Source organism: Bubalus kerabau, chromosome 21 (assembly GCF_029407905.1).
Source record: "Bubalus kerabau isolate K-KA32 ecotype Philippines breed swamp buffalo chromosome 21, PCC_UOA_SB_1v2, whole genome shotgun sequence".
NCBI lineage: Eukaryota > Metazoa > Chordata > Mammalia > Artiodactyla > Bovidae > Bubalus > Bubalus kerabau.
In genome coordinates this window covers 37,728,702-37,746,417 of record NC_073644.1, presented here as the reverse complement: position 1 = coordinate 37,746,417, position 17,716 = coordinate 37,728,702, and the positions used below count along the sequence as shown (strand labels likewise).

Below are 17,716 nucleotides of genomic sequence, written 5' to 3'. Positions count from 1 at the left end.
CCTAAACACCCTCAGCAGTTGCAAGGCACACCTCCAACCGTCAGGGGCCGCAGTGGCGCTTCGCGCAGCCGGAAAGGAGAGTAGCCCAAGCGCGGCCGCGGCGTTTCCGCCGTGCGTCCGTGCGCTCGGCGCGGTCTCTACGTCGGAGCCCCCGAGAGTAAGTGTTTCCGGCCATTCATACGCCCAACCTCGGCTCTCGGTGGTCGGATTTCGTGTCCTATCGGGCCGAAAGGGTGACGGCGCCTCTAGGATGAAGCTCGTGAGGTGAGGAGGTGGCCGAGCGGAGTGGGAGCTGGGAAGGGCCCATCTGGGCCCGGAGCGGGAGGCCTGGCTGCTCCCGATGCAGGAGGCGCGAAAGCCGCGTGCGCGCGCGGCCTGCCAACGGCCTCCGGCGCCCGCCGCTGCAGCCCGGTCTGGCCCGCGCCCCCGCAGGCGCTCGGGCCTGGGCTTCAAACTGGCTTGTGCCGGGCTCCTGCCTGTCTTACTAGAGGTGGAAATAAGGGCCGGACCGGGTGTTCCTACCTAGAGTCATAGAGGCCTTAGACGTGCAGTGCCAGGCTCCCAAGCTCTTAACTCTGGGTGAAAGTCGATAGACTTTGATTGGCGTCGAACTTGTGCTCTAGTCTGGGTTACTTTTCTGTTTCGTCTCAGCATGCAGAGCCGGAAAACGAGTACTTAGAAGCTGCAGAGGTTTATTAAGAAATAATGTAACCCAATTCCGAAATGTTTCAAGTCAGGGATGGACTTTTTGATTTCGTAAGTTGTTTTCTTAGTGTGTTTTTTCCCCTCTTGTTGTTACTCCCTAGACTTTACGTTATACAGTCTGCATTTATTTCCCTGTAGAATAAGCTTTTGATTTAGGAAGAATCTCCCAACATGGGACAGAATCTCTTTGCTTTTTGGACTAATTACACAGATACTCAATATTTCTTCTGGTTCTTATCTGTGTTTAAATTTGGCCTGTTAGTTTTGCATACTGAAGACGTGCTTATTGATTGAAGTAATTCATTCTGTACTCCCTGCAAATAGATTGGGTTTGGTGGTTTTGCTTGAGACTGAGAGGTGGAACATAGAAGCAGAGGTTTCTGATAAATAAGTTTATATCTTAGCAGGCAGCTATAAACTAACTTAGCTAGTTTCCTGTCTGTTCAGTCAAGGATTGTCAGTGTCGACTAGTTTTTGGCCACCTGTTACACTGTACGTTCATAATGGATTATTTTTCTTTATTTTTTTTTCAAGGCAGGGTCCCTGCCTTGTTGGAGTTTTATGTTTTGTGGTGAAGGCAGACAAGTAGATAGTTTCTAGTACGTTTGAAATAACATATAAAATGCTCATTGTTATATTCAGGGTGGCATTTTAGAGAGTGCATTTAAGGTCAACTTTTTGTACATTGTTTTCCTTCCAGTTTTATTGAGATATAACTGGTGTGTGGTCAATACCTGCCAACCTGAATCTATAGTTAAGTTTTATGTAATACTGTTTGAAATCAGTTTGTCTCATTTAAAGACATTCTGTGTTGTGACAGAGACAGAATATTCCTATAAATTTTAATGAATGTACTGAATCCTATTCCATGTCTTAGACTATAGAAACAAAATTTCTAATACCTGAAGAATGTATTTTGCACCAGGAAAAATGGTTGTTTGGCTAAGTGGTTTGCAGATTTGGTTGACTTCTTTCAGTATCTCAGTTGGCAACATAATTATTATTTTACTGTCACCCTGATCAAAAACCTGGGAGTCATCCATGACTTATTCCTCTTGATGATCCTAATAATCTGATAAATTGCCAGGTTTTGGCAGATTTAAGTACCTAATAAGCATCTTTCACTTTCTGTTTTTTTTGATTTTTTAATTTAATAGTGTGGGTTTGGATGCCATTTCAGTGGTATACTAAAGGATCCCATTTTACCTGAATATTTAAGTATGATCTGAGTATCTGAATTTCAGTAAGCAGAAGGAATTCAGATAGTGAAGGATTTATCAGAAAATAATTTTAATTTGTCTGCTTCCTGGCTTGGATGGTAGTGTTTCCTTCTCCTGCCCTCCCTAAACCCTCCCTTGCCACTCCTGTCACACCACTAAGCTGCTCAGACTTCCTTTTTTCCCCCACCCAGTTTTTTAAATCTCACTTCTTAAAAGGTAAATGTCTCATACAATGAAATTTAGCATGCATTTCCCAATTTTGAAAAGTGTATACACCTGTAAAATCCACACCCCTATCTGGATAACAAACTTCTGGTCTCTGTTCTGTTTCATTGGTTTGTTGTTTCTGTTTCTCAGTTGTGTAAACCTTAATCTCTATAATGCTGTCTAGAAGACACCTACTTTGTCATCTAATGTGATGCTCCACTCCATTGATGAAAACCCTTCTGTTGGTCTCGTAGGAGAACTCTTTAACAGAGCTTGGGCATCCCCTGAAAGGAAACTCTTCTCTACTCATTTTCTTGGACTTACTATTCCAGCAGTAATACCTATAGTTTCTGCGTACATTGTGCTGTTTTCTTACTGTATCTTTGCTTTTATCTCTCTTGCTGCATATATTACCAGCCTTTCAGACTTCTTACTAGAAGTCCACTAAGATCTGATTCCTTCCTACTCATGCTACAATATATTCATGATAAAAAAAAAAAACCTGTGCGTATCTCCATTGTGCTTTAAATTTATGTAGTTACTTTAAAAAATTATTTTGTGTGTCTCTTCTTCCTCCTAGAGTTTGAACTCCTTGGGGGCTTAGTCTTGCTCACTTTTAATACTCATTACCAAGCACAGGGAGTACCAGGTAATATAGAATGGCATGTATTATTTATCAAAGAAATATTCTTGGACTGGATAAAACGTGTTTGGATTCAGTTCAAGAGAGACTTTTTTCCTTGACGGCAAATATGGAAAGGGAAGGGATTTAGCACATGGGTTTTTCTTTATATGAGAGCAGGTTTGAAACTTGCTTTTATACAAGATCAAGTAGTTTCCCCTTTTTTGATGGCTATCTATACCGCTTAAAAAGTTGCATTTTTAAGGCTGACTTCCCTTTAATCATGGAAACATTTTAGCCAACTCTTAGTGCTTGTTAAAATCCAAGATTAGATATAAAGTTCCTGATCCCACCTCTCAAATGGACTCTAGCTGTGGGGACATAGGGAATCCCCCCCAGTTGTTGGAATCCTGCAGTTGTGATTGATGCTGTGGTAGAGTATACAGAGAACATACTATACTATAGACCAGAAATCTTGAATATGAGTTGCATATTGGATCAGACTGTAGGATTGTTGTTCACTTTCCTAGATGTGGTTGTGAATCTGTGAACTCTTCAACTTCCTCTGCATTGTTTCATAGTAAGTTGGAGAACAGAATAGATGAAGTGAGGAATGGAAGTAAATGTTATTGAGGCACCTTTCCATACAACTAGGGAAATTGCAGTGCATACTATTAACGGGAATGGGTGCAGACAGCATCCAGAGCACGTTTTCTACATCTAGAAATTTCACTTTGACTTTGTAAACATGTTTTTGGAGTAGTAAAAGTAAAAATTTCCTGTTTATTCTTAATGTCTTTATAGATTTTTGATGAAATTGAGTCACGAAACTGTAACCATTGAATTAAAGAATGGAACACAAGTCCACGGAACAATCACAGGTATGGAGGTTGGACTGAGTTTATAACACTTTTTTTCCCCCTGTCTCTTTGACCTGCAGGCCAGAATTCTTTGTTTGGTTAATAACATTTATTTAGTACAAATCTCCTTCCTTTTGTCTGGAGTATTACATGCACCTTCTTACGTATGTCTCCCCTTAAGCTCTTGTGCTAATACCAGACAGGATTCAGGTTATCCCATGTGCAACCACTGTTTTCTTGATTTATGCCTTTTCCACTTTTGCCTGTATGTGCCCCCTCGAGTGTTACATCTTCCAAAACACATATTACTTTTATTAGAATTTTGTGTCCCCTGTTCAATGGTAAAGTCTTTGAAGATAGAGGATAGGGTTTCCGTATCTGATTATCTTGGGTAAAACACCCATGGAAAATGGGGAGGGGGTGATGAGGAACCATAATTTTACCTAAGCATAACATTTTTGAGTATTTTCTTTGTCTTTTTTTGCTTTAGTGATGTAAAATGTTTGATATGTAGTTTTATATTTAAAGCCACTATGATTTTTCACTAATAGTAGTGTTACACACACACACACCCACCAAAGAGCAGATTTTTTAAAAGAGTTGATGAAAGAAAATGCTATCTTAGCAGATAGCCCCATTCTACTCTCTGAAATATTTACATAACTGGTAATTTTTGTGAGTTTGCTAGAACTTTGCAACACCAATTGCTGTGAAAGGAAATCCATGTAGTATAAGGTTTTGATACATACTGATCGTATCTAAGGAAGCATAATTTTGCTGTTAAAATTCTGTGATTTTAAACAATGATTTAGTCTGCTCTAGCCACTCCAGTGTTTTTGCCTGGAGAATCCCAGGGACGGGGGAGTTTGGTGGGCTGCCGCCTATGGGGTCACACAGAGTCAGACACGACTGAAGCAACTTAGCAGCAGCAGCAGCAGCTCAGTTAATAAAGAATCCACCTGCAATGCGGGAGACCCTGGTTCGATTCCTGGGTTGGGAAGATCCCCCGGAGAAGGGAAAGGCTACCTACTCCAGTATTCTGGCCTGGAGAATTCTATGAACTGGATAGTCTATGGGGTTTCAGAGTTAGACAGGACTGAGCGACTTTCACTTTCACTTCTGAGCTTTGTGTTACATGTGGTAGAGGGGGCTGAGTGTTCTTCCTGCTTTTTACGAATTCAAAATACAATGATGGAAGACAAAAGTAGTACAGTGCAAGATTTGCCTCACAGATAGTAGGCACTTAATAAAAATTTAGTAAATTGGGGGAGCAAAATCTAGTGAAAATCCAATTCTCTCCCCTCACGGACAACCAGTGTTACATTTCTTATATCCTGGCTATATATTTTAGTCCTAACAGTAGGGATAACCATACCATCTACCATAGGGACATTGAGGATTAAACTAAAATGCCTTAGCGTACCATTCCTGGAACATAGAGCTCGTAAACCTAATATAGTACCAACTGTGGCCTGATAGATAAATTGGTTGCCTTCCTTTTTATGCTAATAATTGCCCTCTTTTTTCCCTCCAGGTGTAGATGTCAGTATGAACACACATCTTAAAGCAGTGAAAATGACCCTGAAGAACAGAGAACCTGTACAGCTGGAAACACTGAGTATTCGAGGAAATAACATTCGGTATTTTATTCTGCCAGACAGCTTACCTCTGGATACACTACTCGTGGATGTGGAACCAAAGGTGAAGTCTAAGAAAAGGGAAGCTGGTAAGTTTGAAGGATTATAAACATTTTTGTGTATGGTATATTTATACCCTAATCCACTATTCAAAATATGTTTATATCTGCAGACAACACAGATTGGTTGGTTGCTTTTAATTGCCTATGCTCGCCATGAGTACACCTAGAGTTTCTTACGGTTCCTGGTATTGCTGTTCAAAAGACCAGTGTTGTTTGTTCTTACCTGCTGGTCCTTTGTGCATGGCCTGGTCCCCCATTCCCTGCACACTTTGGAACATCTGGGGATGAACCCTTTATTCCTGCTATTCTGAAATTTCTTAATGACTTAGCTTTTTGTCCATTTCATTGTTCTGGGTACTTGGCGGACCCTTTCCGTATGGATCTTCTTGTATTTTAGAGCTAAGAAATTTACTTGTGTACCTTTATAAATTTCTTCTGTTTTGCTTATTCTGTTCTTTCTTCCTGGAATTCTTAATAATTGAGTTTTCTGACTGAGTCTTTTCTCTTATTATTCTCTCTGTCTTTTATTCTGAACTTGGTGGTGTTTTCTCTGGTTTCTCTTTTTATTTAACCTCTTGATATGCTCTTTATGTTGAAGGCTTTACTGTAGTATCTTGCACTTTGGCCATCCATTGTTTAAGAAGGAACCTGAAAAGAGAACTTCTGGAAAGGGAGGCTGGACTGCTTCGCTGATGGATTCAAAGTAAATTTGCTTCTCCACCAAGGCAACCCCACATTTTAGGATGTGGAAATCTTTTCTGAAACTGGTTTTCTCAGAAAAAGATTCTAGTCACATGGGAGACATGTCTGGCACCCAGCATCATAGGAGCAGGACAGGAGAAAGGGACTGATACTAAACTTAGCACAGTGATTTTGAGACTTTTCCTCTCACCCACACTAAGAAATATACTTTTTTGCATCATGACCTATTCATTCAAAATTTCACAAAGAACTGTTTAGTCTTAATACATGCAGATGCCCTTAAGTTTCCTGTCCTATTCTCTTTCAGTTAAAAAAAAATGTTCAGGCTATACCACATAGCTCAAAAAACACTGACTTGATCTCTCTCTTCGTCCCTCTGGCTCTGTGACTTTTGCTGCCATCCACTTTGCAACTGTTTTCAAATCCAAACCCTTTCTGCTTCAAGGTCTTGAGGTTAATTTTCTCTTTCCTTTCCTGCCTACCTGTCAGGGAAATAGGCTTCCGCGTTGCAGGATGGGAAGAGGGCTAGCCAGTCTGCTGCCCCACATGAGAGCTGGCAGCCTCTCCCCCATGTTTTCAGCCTCCTGCCTCACCTTACCCCTGGCTTCCAAGGTCCTAGGTCATTTTGAGGCTACTCTTCCTTTACTAAACATTTGTTGTTCTCAGTCTGTTTTCTGACTTAGAAATTTGTTGAGATGTTTAAACTACTGCGTTTTTTCTGTGCCCTCGCTCCATGGATATTTGCTATTTTTCTTTCTTTTCTATCGTGAATAGTACCTCAGAGCGAATTGGAGATAAGTGTGGTTAATCTGCCTTGTTTCAAGAGAAGTGCTAGATTTACTCTATTGCTTTGAATGATAAGACTCCGAACGATGAGTAGAAATGTCAGGGTTTTAAAAACATTCATAGATACCTGAAAATAGGAAGCTCAGAGCTAGGATGACCAGGTAACAGGGATATTGTTACTGGATTAAAGTAACAATATGATTGGGTCAGATGACTTAAGATTCAGAAGAATCATGAGGTTGTTATTTGATGCAATGTATCTTAAACTTTCTTGACATGAATTAACTTACTTGGATTCTCTTCAGTAACAAAACTGACACATAGTGTTTCTGTTCTGTTCCATTAGTATGAAATCTCTTTCATCTTTTGTGAAGTTCAGATCATTTGTGTTTCATTTTGTGGTGAATTTGAGGCATGATACAAAGAAAAAATGTTTTAAGCCTTGATGAATTTCTCCATAAATAAAGTCAAATGAAACAAATATTAAGGTATTAGGCCAGCAGTTCTTGGTTCTGTATGATAAAGTATGGGAAGAGGTGACTCTGAGATTACGTTTGAGAGAAGCCGAGTTAAAGCTTCTTTACTGCAGGTGCTGTTGGCGGTGGCCAGGTCACATCAGCACAGAAGAGCATTTACCTTGCTTTGTCTTTCTCTTCCCTCAGTTGCAGGAAGAGGCCGAGGCCGAGGAAGAGGACGTGGCCGAGGCCGAGGCAGAGGCAGGGGGGGTCCTAGGCGATAATGTCTCTCAAGACTACTATCTCAAAGTAGTAAGTATTACGGTATGTTTTTTGGTACAAGTTTCATTTTTGGCGGCCAAGGAAGAGGGCGTGGCCAAGGCAGAGAAAGAGGGAGTCCTAAGTGATAATGTCTTTCGCGATTACTGTTGCAGAGTGATAAGAATTACGGGATATTTTTTGTCCTGGTTTTGTTTATGGCAGGTGGGGCAGGAAGACGGATACCTGACAGAGGAAGATTAAGGCCAAGGCAGAGAAAGGTGAAGTCCTAAGCAATAATGTTGCTGGAGCTTACTGTTTCACAGGGAAGAATGTTCAAGTTTTTTGTACAGGCTTTGTTTGTTTGTAGCCGTTTTTAATAAACATAAATGTAACACATTTGTCCGTTGACTATATCATATTAAGCTTTTAAAGTTCATGTGTATATACTTGATATCAACACAATAAGAGCTAAGCATTACTACTAGGTAGTCCCACAGTAATTCCAATCTTAGATCAGGCTTTTAATTTTTTGAACTATAATATTTCTTTTATGAATGTATATAGAATATATACCTTTTTATTTCACATGCACTGGTGTGTTTTATTGTTTTACCTTGATTCCATTCCGTGGAACCTTTCTACAAGTAAAATAAGTCCTTTTGGATACTTCAGAAACTGAGGTCCTGTGGAATGAGGTCTAAAATTGATTCTCTTCTTCCTGAGTTTGGTCCATGGAGATGTAGTTTCTTAGTAAAGGGTGATGCTCATCTTCTAATTCAGGAGTCGTTGATTTTGTCGTCATTGTTAATGGGGGTTTTTGGGGGGGTTGCCAGACAATGTGTGGGATCCTAGTTCCCCGACTACGGATCAAACTCATGTACATTGCATTTGAAGCACAGAGTCTTAACAACTGGACCACCAAGGAAGTCTCTGTTTTACATTCTCTGCGTTGAAACTGTAAATAGTGTTCACTAGATTATCTGTTATGAGCAGTGTTGAAACTTGTAGATGTGTAATGTACCTATCATTGGCTCCTGTACCAAATACTTTTACAAGTAGTTCTTTAAGAATGAAAAAAAGGCGACTGACTTATTTGCCAGCAAAACTGGATTCTTTCCGATCATTAATAAGGATTTATTGAATTGTTTTAATAGATTAGATTTAGAGAAAAATGTTTCAGTCACCAAGTTGTATGTGACTCCTGTGCCATCGCCATGGACTAGAGCCCACCAGGCTTCTCTGTCCATGGGATCTCCCCCCAAGAATACTGGACTGGGTTGCCATTTCCTTCTCTAGGGAATCTTTCCGACACGGGGGTCAAACCCATGTCTTTTGCATTGGCAGGTGGGTTCTTTACCACTGAGCCATCAGGGAAACCCTAAAGAACGTAAGTCTCAGTACATGGTTTCTTAAAAAGCTAGTTTACTGCTATTTGTTTATAGACTAAGATGAAAACCTGACTGAGGATTGGAGTGAACTAGATTCTGTATTTTCATTTAATCATGTACTTGTGTTTGTTTGTTTAACGAGAAGGAGATATTCTGCAAAGATTGTTACCAAACAGGAGACTTAGGCCTTCTGGGAAGTTAGGTAAATTGAGATAGCAACAGCATTTGTGTGTGGCATGTATGTGTGTATCTTTTTCCATTCTCTGTTTTTGTACCTATTAGTTGAATGCAAACAGAAGGCAAAGGGACCCAGTGTTCATCAAGGTGGGGACAAACGGTAAAGCACAAGTTGTGAATAAACATATGACTCCTGACTGCATGGTACTAACAGGCTGAAAGGAAAACATATACACAATTGCACATTGTGAATACTCTGATAATACTTTGTATTATCTTGTCTGTTTTAAAACCTGTGGAAGCTCATTTTAAGTCAAATGCCACTAAGAAAAAAAATGTTTTAACTGTGCCTTTTTATTTTTTAATTTTTTTGGCTGAGCCACATGACATGCAGGGTCTTAGTTTCCCATCCAGGGAGTCAAAACTGTGCCCTCTGCAGTGAAAGTGTGGAGTCCTAACCACTGGGCCGCCTGAGAAGTCCCTTCAGTTCAGTTCAGTTCAGTCACTCAGTTGCGTCCAACTCTTTGCGACCCCATGAACTGCAGCACACCGGGCCTCTCTGTCCATCACCAACTCCCGGAGTTCACTCAAACTCATGTCCATCTAGTTGGTGGTGCCATCCAGCCATTTCATCCTCTGTCGTCCCCTTCTCCTCCTGCCCCCAATCCCTCCCAGCATCAGGGTCTTTTCCAATGAGTCAACTTTTTGTATGAGGTGGCCAAAGTATTGGAGTTTCAGAAGTCCCTTAACTGTGTCTCATTTTGTGAATTTTAATGTTTCAAAGTTTGTAGTGTGAAACCAGTCTGGGAACACCGTTTAAATATAAGGCTAAACCTAGCGGGTACAGGATTGAATTTGTCAACTTTAATAATAGCCAGTTATTCTATCAGCACAGTGACTTTAAGAATAGCCAGAAGAATTGCAATTTAGTAGCAAACTGTGGCTGAGCACAGGCAACTCCAGAGAACCAGGAAGCGGGCCTTGCTTTGATAGGGCCTGGGGGAGGGAGGCAGGGAGGCCTGGGGAGGGGCAGTAATAAGCAGCCTCTTTTGAAGGAAGAGGCCTCTCATTAGTTGGGTAACTACAGTTTCTGATTGGCTGGGCTCCCCAGGGGACAATAGATGGTTTCTTCCTACTGGATAACCAACAGGCATCACCCTCATCTCCAGATGTTTGAAGTAATTGGGTTCGAAGTGAAGCTGGCCAGTTGGACTGTAGAACTTTCCTCCTTGTCCTGTCCCCTTTGGTTTTCAAGGGTAGGCTTTACCAGGCACGTGGTATTACAAAAAGGATTGCCTTCTGTTTTTATGTTTTGGGGTTGGGTTTTTTTCCTTTTGGCCACACTACTTGGTTTGTGAGTTCTTAATTCCCCAACCAGGGATCAAACCCAAGCCGTCAATAGTGAAAGCACAAAGCTCTAACCACTGGACCGCTGGGGAATTCCCAATTTTATATCTTTTAAAGCTTAAGATTTTGTGAAATTTGGGGGTTTGTTTAAAGAAATTAATGAGTTTATGTAGAAAACTGTAAGTGAGCTAATAGAGAAATTATATTTCACAGCGTGTTTTGTTTTACTACAACTAGATTGGTTAAACAAGGATGGTTTAGTATTTTGAAATGTAATAATGTGTTTAGTAATCAAAATTCACATGGTCTTACATAATATCAGGATGAGTTCAGTTCAGTCGCTCAGTCGTGTCCAACACTTTGCGACCCTGTGAACCGCAGCACACCAGGCCTCCCTGTCCATCACCAACTCCCGGAGTCCACCCAAACCCATGTCCATTGAGTCGGTGATGCCACCCAACCATCTCATCCTCTGTTGTCCCCTTCTCCTGCCCTCAATCTTTCCCAGCATCAAGGTCTTTTCCAGTGAGTCAGTTCTTCGCATCAGGTGGCCAATGTATCAGAATAACATTTAATAACAGTCCTGAAAACCTAAAATGGACTTTGCTTATCATGTTGAGGAAGAATTTTCTATCTACAACCAACAACAGACATTTCTAGAGACATGCCAATTAAAACAACAAAAGAATATGTCTAATATTGGTCTTTATTTAATGTGAAAATTCTTGGTGAATTCACAGAATAAGAGGTGTACTTTTGAGAAGGAAGAGAAATTTTGCATTTTTTAAATTTTCTGTGCAGGACCATGGTAGTGTTCATTTATCTGAATCAGTCTTTCCCCTAAGTAAAAGTTTTAAAGTTCTGTGTATTTCCTATATTTTGAGTAAGGTTAATATATAATATGAGATTTCGTTTACAAAGGGCTTCCCTGGTGGCTCAGACAGTATAGAATCTGTCTGCAGTGCAGGAGACCCAGGTTCGATCCCTGGAGAAGGAAATAGCAACCTACTATAGCATTCTTGACCGGGAAATTCCATGGACAGAGGAGCCTGACGGGCTACGTACAGTCCATGGGGTTGCAAAAGAGTCAGACACAACTTGGTGAACAACAGAGAAGCCAAAATAAAATACACAGAGGCAAGTGACGACAAATTCCAAGCCAGGGGCCTTGGTTTTATGTCTTGACCCATGGGCAGGTTAATCTTCCCTTGGCTGCTGCTTTTGCCCAGTAAGAGCCTCTGGATCACAGACTGATCTACAGCTTGTACAATCTGAATGAGTATTTCATTCTGCAGTTTTAAGATTTGAGCCAGATTTTTTTTTTTTTTTTTTTTTTTGGTGTTATAAACATTTATTTAAAAAATTCTACGGAGGGGAGACGTGGATTCAAAAAAAACACAGAGTCATATACAGAAAAAAATGTACTGGACCAAAAAAAAAAAAGACACCATAGGCATTCCAGAAGGGAGGACAGTGGAAAACTATTTACAGGTCATTTATAAAAGGGCGAGTCTATAAAAGAGTGTAATATCAAAGTATAAATGCAAAATATAGTGGCACATTTGTTTTTATTGGGTATTTTCCCTTAACTGCACACAGATAAAGCTTATGACAATTGCTTTTTGTTTTTCCTTGCTGGAAATATCAAATGTCACCTGAAGGCATTTGGCTGATATGAATCTTAATGCATTTGTAGGTGAAAGGAAACCAGTCATCTTTCTTGGGAAACTGTATTAGTGTTCCCTAAAGAAACAGAACCACTAAAAGATATTTACATATACAAAGAGATGTATTATAATGAATTGGCTCACACAATTAAAAAGACAGAAAACCAAAAATGATCAGCCTTCTGCAAGCCGGAGACCTAAGAAAGTTACCAACGGAGCCCGAAGCCTAAGAATCAATGGTGGAAGTCCAAGTCCTGAGAACTGAGGGAACTGATGGTTGGAAGTTCCAGTCTGAGGGCGGAAGATCAGTTCATATCAATCAGTCCAATTCACAGAGCAAACTCTTGTCTTTCTCTACTTGTGTTCAGACCCTCGACAGATTGGACTGTGCCCATCCAAACTGAACAGGGCAATCTGCCTTACTCAGTCCACCAACTCAGATATTAATCTCATCCGAAACATCTTCACAGACACACCCAGAAGTAATGTTAAGGCAAATACCCACACACGTGTAACCCAGTCAATTTGACACAAAATCAACCTCATGAGAACAGGGCTTTAAATCTGTCTTAATCATCTCACTTTTGTATCTACTCCTTACTGCTAGTCAGCTTCACCTCTAATCCAGTTTCTCCCATTCATTAAGCTGTAGTTTTCTCTTTTGGAGTTATCTTCTTTGTATATTTATACTTCTTTTGGGTAACATTGATATAGTCCATGTGTAAATGTTCTTGTTGGCACCCAACTTAGAAAAACCAAATACTCTGCTTAGAACGTACTGTGCCTCAGTGAGAAGCAAGTTTATTTAAACCAGGATCTTATAATGTGATATACTTCAGATTTATCTTTCAGTAAGAAATAATGTGCTTAAATTTCCTAATTATATTTTTATAATAGGCTGCCAGCCTTTACTCAGTGTTCTCATAAAATGATAACTCTCAGGGAGTATCCCTGAAAATGAAAACCTAAAGATTATCTCTCATATAGGGGTAGGGTATCTCTTCCTCTCTCCATGTTCCTGCTTGAGTCCATAAAATACTGGCCATTGGGATTCCCTGGTGGCTCAGATAGTAAAGAATCCACTTGCAATGCAGGAGTTAGATCCCTGGGTCGGGAAGATCCCGTGGAGAAGGAAATGGCAATCCACTCCAGTATTCTTGACTGGGAAATCCCATAGACAGAGGAGCCTGGTGGGCTACAGTCCACTGAGTCATAAAACCTCAGACAGGACTGAGCAACAAACACTTTCATCAGATACTGAGGGTAGAAGAGGCTTGGCCATTTTGTTTACCTCCCCAAGGAAGACTGTTCTGTTGACATTCCTTAGAGGCATCTTTTAAGAGGTCCTCCACCCTATGACTTCCTCTTTTATTTGTGATCCAAGGATTGAGTAAGAGTGCTCTATATTCCCATAAGCTTGTTCTAAGTGTGCTTCGGGGGAAGAAAAGCATTAATTTTATCTTCCAACCCAAGTTATGTACTTTAATCTGTCTTAACCACTAATAGAGTAGGTAATCTGAACCTACCTGTCTTCTCAGTTTTATTCAAAACCCAAAGATGAGGTATGGTCATCTGTGAAATTTAAAAAGCTGAAATTTTGAAGACCTCGGGTTAAATGGGTTTGGTAGCATACATGGTTAGTCACCAACTCAATATTATGCTCTACTCTTCCAACAGCCCAGTTTTCAGGGGAATAGAAATGTGTCAAGCTCTAAAAGCTTTATTTTCCCACTCAATTTGGACTTATCAGGATCCATTTGGCCTAGTTCTGATTCAGTTCAGTTCAGTCGCTCAGTCATGTCCGACTCTTCATGACCCCATGAATCACAGCACGCCAGGCCTCCATGAACATCACCAACTACCGGAGTTCACTCAGACTCACGTCCATCGAGTCAGTGATGCCATCCAGCCATCTCATCCTCTGTCGTCCCCTTCTCCTCCTGCCCCCAATCCCTCCCAGCATCAGAGTCTTTTCCAATGAGTCAACTCTTTGCATGAGGTGGCCAAAGTACTGGAGTTTTAGCTTCAGCATCATTCCCTCCAAAGAAATTCCAGGGCTGATCTCCTTCAGAATGGACTGGTTGGATCTCCTTGCAGTCCAAGGGACTCTCAAGAGTCTTCTCCAACACCACAGTTCAAAAGCATCAATTCTTCAGCACTCAGCCTTCTTCACAGTCCAACTCTCACATCCATACATGACCACAGGAAAAATGATAGCCTTGACTAGACGGACCTTTGTTGGCAAAGTAATGTCTCTGCTTTTGAATATGCTATCTAGGTTGGTCATAACTTTTCTTCCAAGGAGTAAGCATCTTTTAATTTCATGGCTGCAGTCACCGTCTGCAGTGATTTTGGAGCCCCAAAAAATAAAGTCTGACACTGTTTCCACTGTTTCTGCATCTATTTCCCATGCAGTGATGGGACCGGATGCCATGATCTTCGTTTTCTGAATGTTGAGCTTTAAGCCAACTTTTTCACTCTCCTCTTTCACTTTCATCAAGAGGTTTTTGAGTTCCTCTTCACTTTCGGCCATAAGGGTGGTGTCATCTGCATATCTGAGGTTATTGATATTTCTCCCAGCAATCTTGATTCCAGCTTGTGTTTCTTCCAGTCCAGCATTTCTCATGATGTACTCTGCATATAAGTTAAATAAGCAGGGTGATAATATACAGCCTTGACGTACTCCTTTTCCTATTTGGAACCAGTCTTGTTCCATGTCCAGTTCTAACTGTTGCTTCCTGACCTGCATACAGATTTCTCAAGAGGCAGATCAGGTGGTCTGGTATTCCCATCTCTTGAAGAATTTTCCACAGTTTATTGTGATCCACACAGTCAAAGGCTTTGGCATAGTCAATAAACCAGAAATAGATGCTTTTCTGGAACTCTCTTGCTTTTTCCATGATGCAGCGGATGTTGGCAATTTGATCTCTGGTTCCTCTGCCTTTTCAAAACCAGCTTGAATATCAAGAAGTTCACGGTTCACATATTGCTGAAGCCTGGCTTGGAGAATTTTTAGCATTACTTCAGTAGCGTGTGAGATGAGTGCAATTGTGCGGTAGTTTGAACATTCTTTGGCATTGCCTTTCATTGGGATTGGAATGAAAACTGACCTTTTGCAGTCCTGTGGCCACTGCTGAGTTTTCCAAATTTGCTGGCATATTGAGTGCAGCACTTTCACAGCATCATCTTTCAGGATTTGGAATAGCTCAACTGGAATTCCATCACCTCCACTAGCTTTGTTCGTAGTGATGCCTTCTAAGGCCCACTTGACTTCACATTCCAGGATGTCTGGCTCTAGGTGAGTGATCACACCAGCGTGATTATCTGGGTCGTGAAGATCTTTTTTCTACAGTTCTGTGTATTCTTGCCACCTCTTCTTAATATCTTCTGCTTCTGTTAGGTCCATACCACTTCTGTCCTTTATTGAGCCCATCTTTGCATGAAATGTTCCCTTGGTATCTCTAATTTTCTTGAAGAGATCTCTAGTCTTTCCCATTCTGTTGTTTTCCTCTGTTTCTTTGCATTGATCGCCGAGGAAGGCTTTCTTATCTCTTCTTGCTATTCTTTGGAACTCTGCATTCAGAGGACCAACCCCACGTCCAGGATGTCTGGCTCTAGGTCAGTGATCACACCATCGTGATTATCTGGGTCGTGAAGATCTTTTTTCACAACCAACCCCAAGTCCAAGGAGTAGTGGCTGCGCTGGTGCAGGAGGGCCTAGAGGAGCCATCCCATGTCGAAGGTCAGGAGGGGCGGCGGTGAGGAGATACCCCTTGTCCAAGGTAAGGAGGAGCGGCTGCGCTTTGCTGGAGCAGCTGTGAAGAGATACCCCGTGCCCAAGGTAAGAGAAACCCAAGTAAGATGGTAGGTGTTGCAAGAGGGCATCAGAGGGCAGACACACTGAAACCATACTCAGAAAACTAATCAGTCTAATCACACTAGGACCACAGCCTTGTCTAACTCAATGAAACTAATCCATGCCCATGGGGCAACCCAAGACGGGCGGGTCATGGTGGAGAGATTTGACAGAATGTGGTCCACTGGAGAAGGGAATGGCAAACCACTTCAGTATTCTTGCCTTGAGAACCCCATGAACAGTATGAAAAGGCAAAATGATAGGATACTGAAAGAGGAACTCCCCAGGTCAGTAGGGGCCCAGTATGCTACTGGAGATCAGTGAAGAAATAACTCCAGGAAGAATGAAGGGATGGAGCCAAAGCAAAAACAATACCCAGCTGTGGATGTGACTGGTGATAGAAGCAAGGTCTGATGCTATAAAGAGCAATATTGCATAGGAACCTGGAATGTCAGGTCCATGAATCAAGGCAAATTGGAAGTGGTCAAACAAGAGATGGCAAGAGTGAATGTCGACATTCTAAGAATCAGCGAACTGAAATGGACTGGAATGGGTGAATTTAACTCAGAGGACCATTATATCTACTACTGCCGGCAGGAATCCCTTAGAAGAAATGGAGTAGCCATCATGGTCAACAGAAGAGTCCAAAATGCAGTACTTGGATGCAATCTCAAAAACGACAGAATGATCTCTTTGTTTCCAAGGCAAACCATTCAATATCACAGTAATCCAAGTCTATGCCCCAACCAGTAACGCTGAAGAAGCTGAAGTTGAATGGTTCTATGAAGACCTACAAGACCTTTTAGAACTAACACCCAAAAAAGATGTCCTTTTCGTTATAGGGGACTGGAATGCAAAAGTAGGAAGTCAAGAAACACCTGGAGTAACAGGCAAATTTGGCCTTGGAATACGGAATGAAGCAGGGCAAAGACTAATAGAGTTTTGCCAAGAAAATGCACTGGTCATAGCAAACACCCTCTTCCAACAACACAAGAGAAGACTCTACACATGGACATCACCAGATGGTCAACACCGAAATCAGATTGATTATATTCTTTGCAGCCAAAGATGGAGAAGCTCTATACAGTCAGCAAAAACAAGACCAGGAGCTGACTGTGGCTCAGATCATGAACTCCTTATTGCCAAATTCAGACTGAAATTGAAGAAAGTAGGGAAAACCACTAGACCATTGAGGTATGACCTAAATCAAATCCCTTATGATTATACAGTGGAAGTGAGAAATAGATTTAAGGGCCTAGATCTGATAGACAAAGTGCCTGAGGAACTATGGAATGAGGTTTGTGACATTGTACAGGAGACAGGGATCAAGACCATCCCCATGGAAAAGAAATGCAAAAAAGCAAAATGGCTGTTTGGGGAGGCCTTACAAATAGCTGTGAAAAGAAGAGAAGCAAAAAGCAAAGGAGAAAAGGAAAGATATAAACATCTGAATGCAGAGTTCCAAAGAATAGTTCTGATTAATGACATGTAAATAGAAATCTCATACAGGGATTCTGGAGAAGCTATTCTTTTCAAATAAAAAACAGAATCATCTGTCTTGGGTCTTTTACTCTACATCCCTTCCACCTTCTTCCCTGGAACACAGATGGGATAACTGGAGCTAAGGCAGCTATTTTTTACAATGAGGAAAAGGCCAAGAGAATTAAAGACCTAGACCTTCACATTCTTAAGGTGTTTAACCAGTGCCAGCAACTGTCTTCCCCTGAACTTACTGTTCTGCAACAAAAAAATACTACTTTAGAA

At 41.2% G+C, this 17,716-nt stretch overlaps 1 protein-coding gene across 3 annotated transcripts; it reads left to right on the top strand.

Annotated features, from left to right (window-relative positions):
• Positions 1–91: 91 nt before the first annotated feature.
• SNRPD1 (small nuclear ribonucleoprotein D1 polypeptide) lies at positions 92–7,913 on the top strand. 3 transcript variants are annotated; one of them, XM_055559083.1, is made up of 6 exons: positions 92–264; positions 652–756; positions 3,559–3,635; positions 5,149–5,340; positions 7,464–7,568; positions 7,740–7,913. In XM_055559083.1, exons 2-5 carry the CDS (start codon positions 740–742, stop codon positions 7,538–7,540), a joined length of 363 nt encoding a protein of 120 aa, XP_055415058.1. In that variant the 5' UTR covers positions 92–264; positions 652–739; the 3' UTR covers positions 7,541–7,568; positions 7,740–7,913. The 3 variants fall into 3 exon arrangements, with proteins under 3 accessions (XP_055415058.1, XP_055415059.1, XP_055415060.1); XM_055559084.1 differs by lacking the exon at positions 652–756 and having other exon boundaries at positions 96–264; XM_055559085.1 differs by lacking the exon at positions 652–756 and having other exon boundaries at positions 139–157.
• Positions 7,914–17,716: the final 9,803 nt, after the last annotated feature.

What these genes read in the sequence shown, in the direction of transcription:
- SNRPD1 (XM_055559083.1), top strand. An exon ending in AGTCCACGGAACAATCACAG is followed by an intron (nt 3,636 to 5,148) that starts GTATGGAGGTTG and finishes TTTTCCCTCCAG; the next exon opens with GTGTAGATGTCAGTATGAAC. An exon ending in GTCTAAGAAAAGGGAAGCTG is followed by an intron (nt 5,341 to 7,463) that starts GTAAGTTTGAAG and finishes CTCTTCCCTCAG; the next exon opens with TTGCAGGAAGAGGCCGAGGC.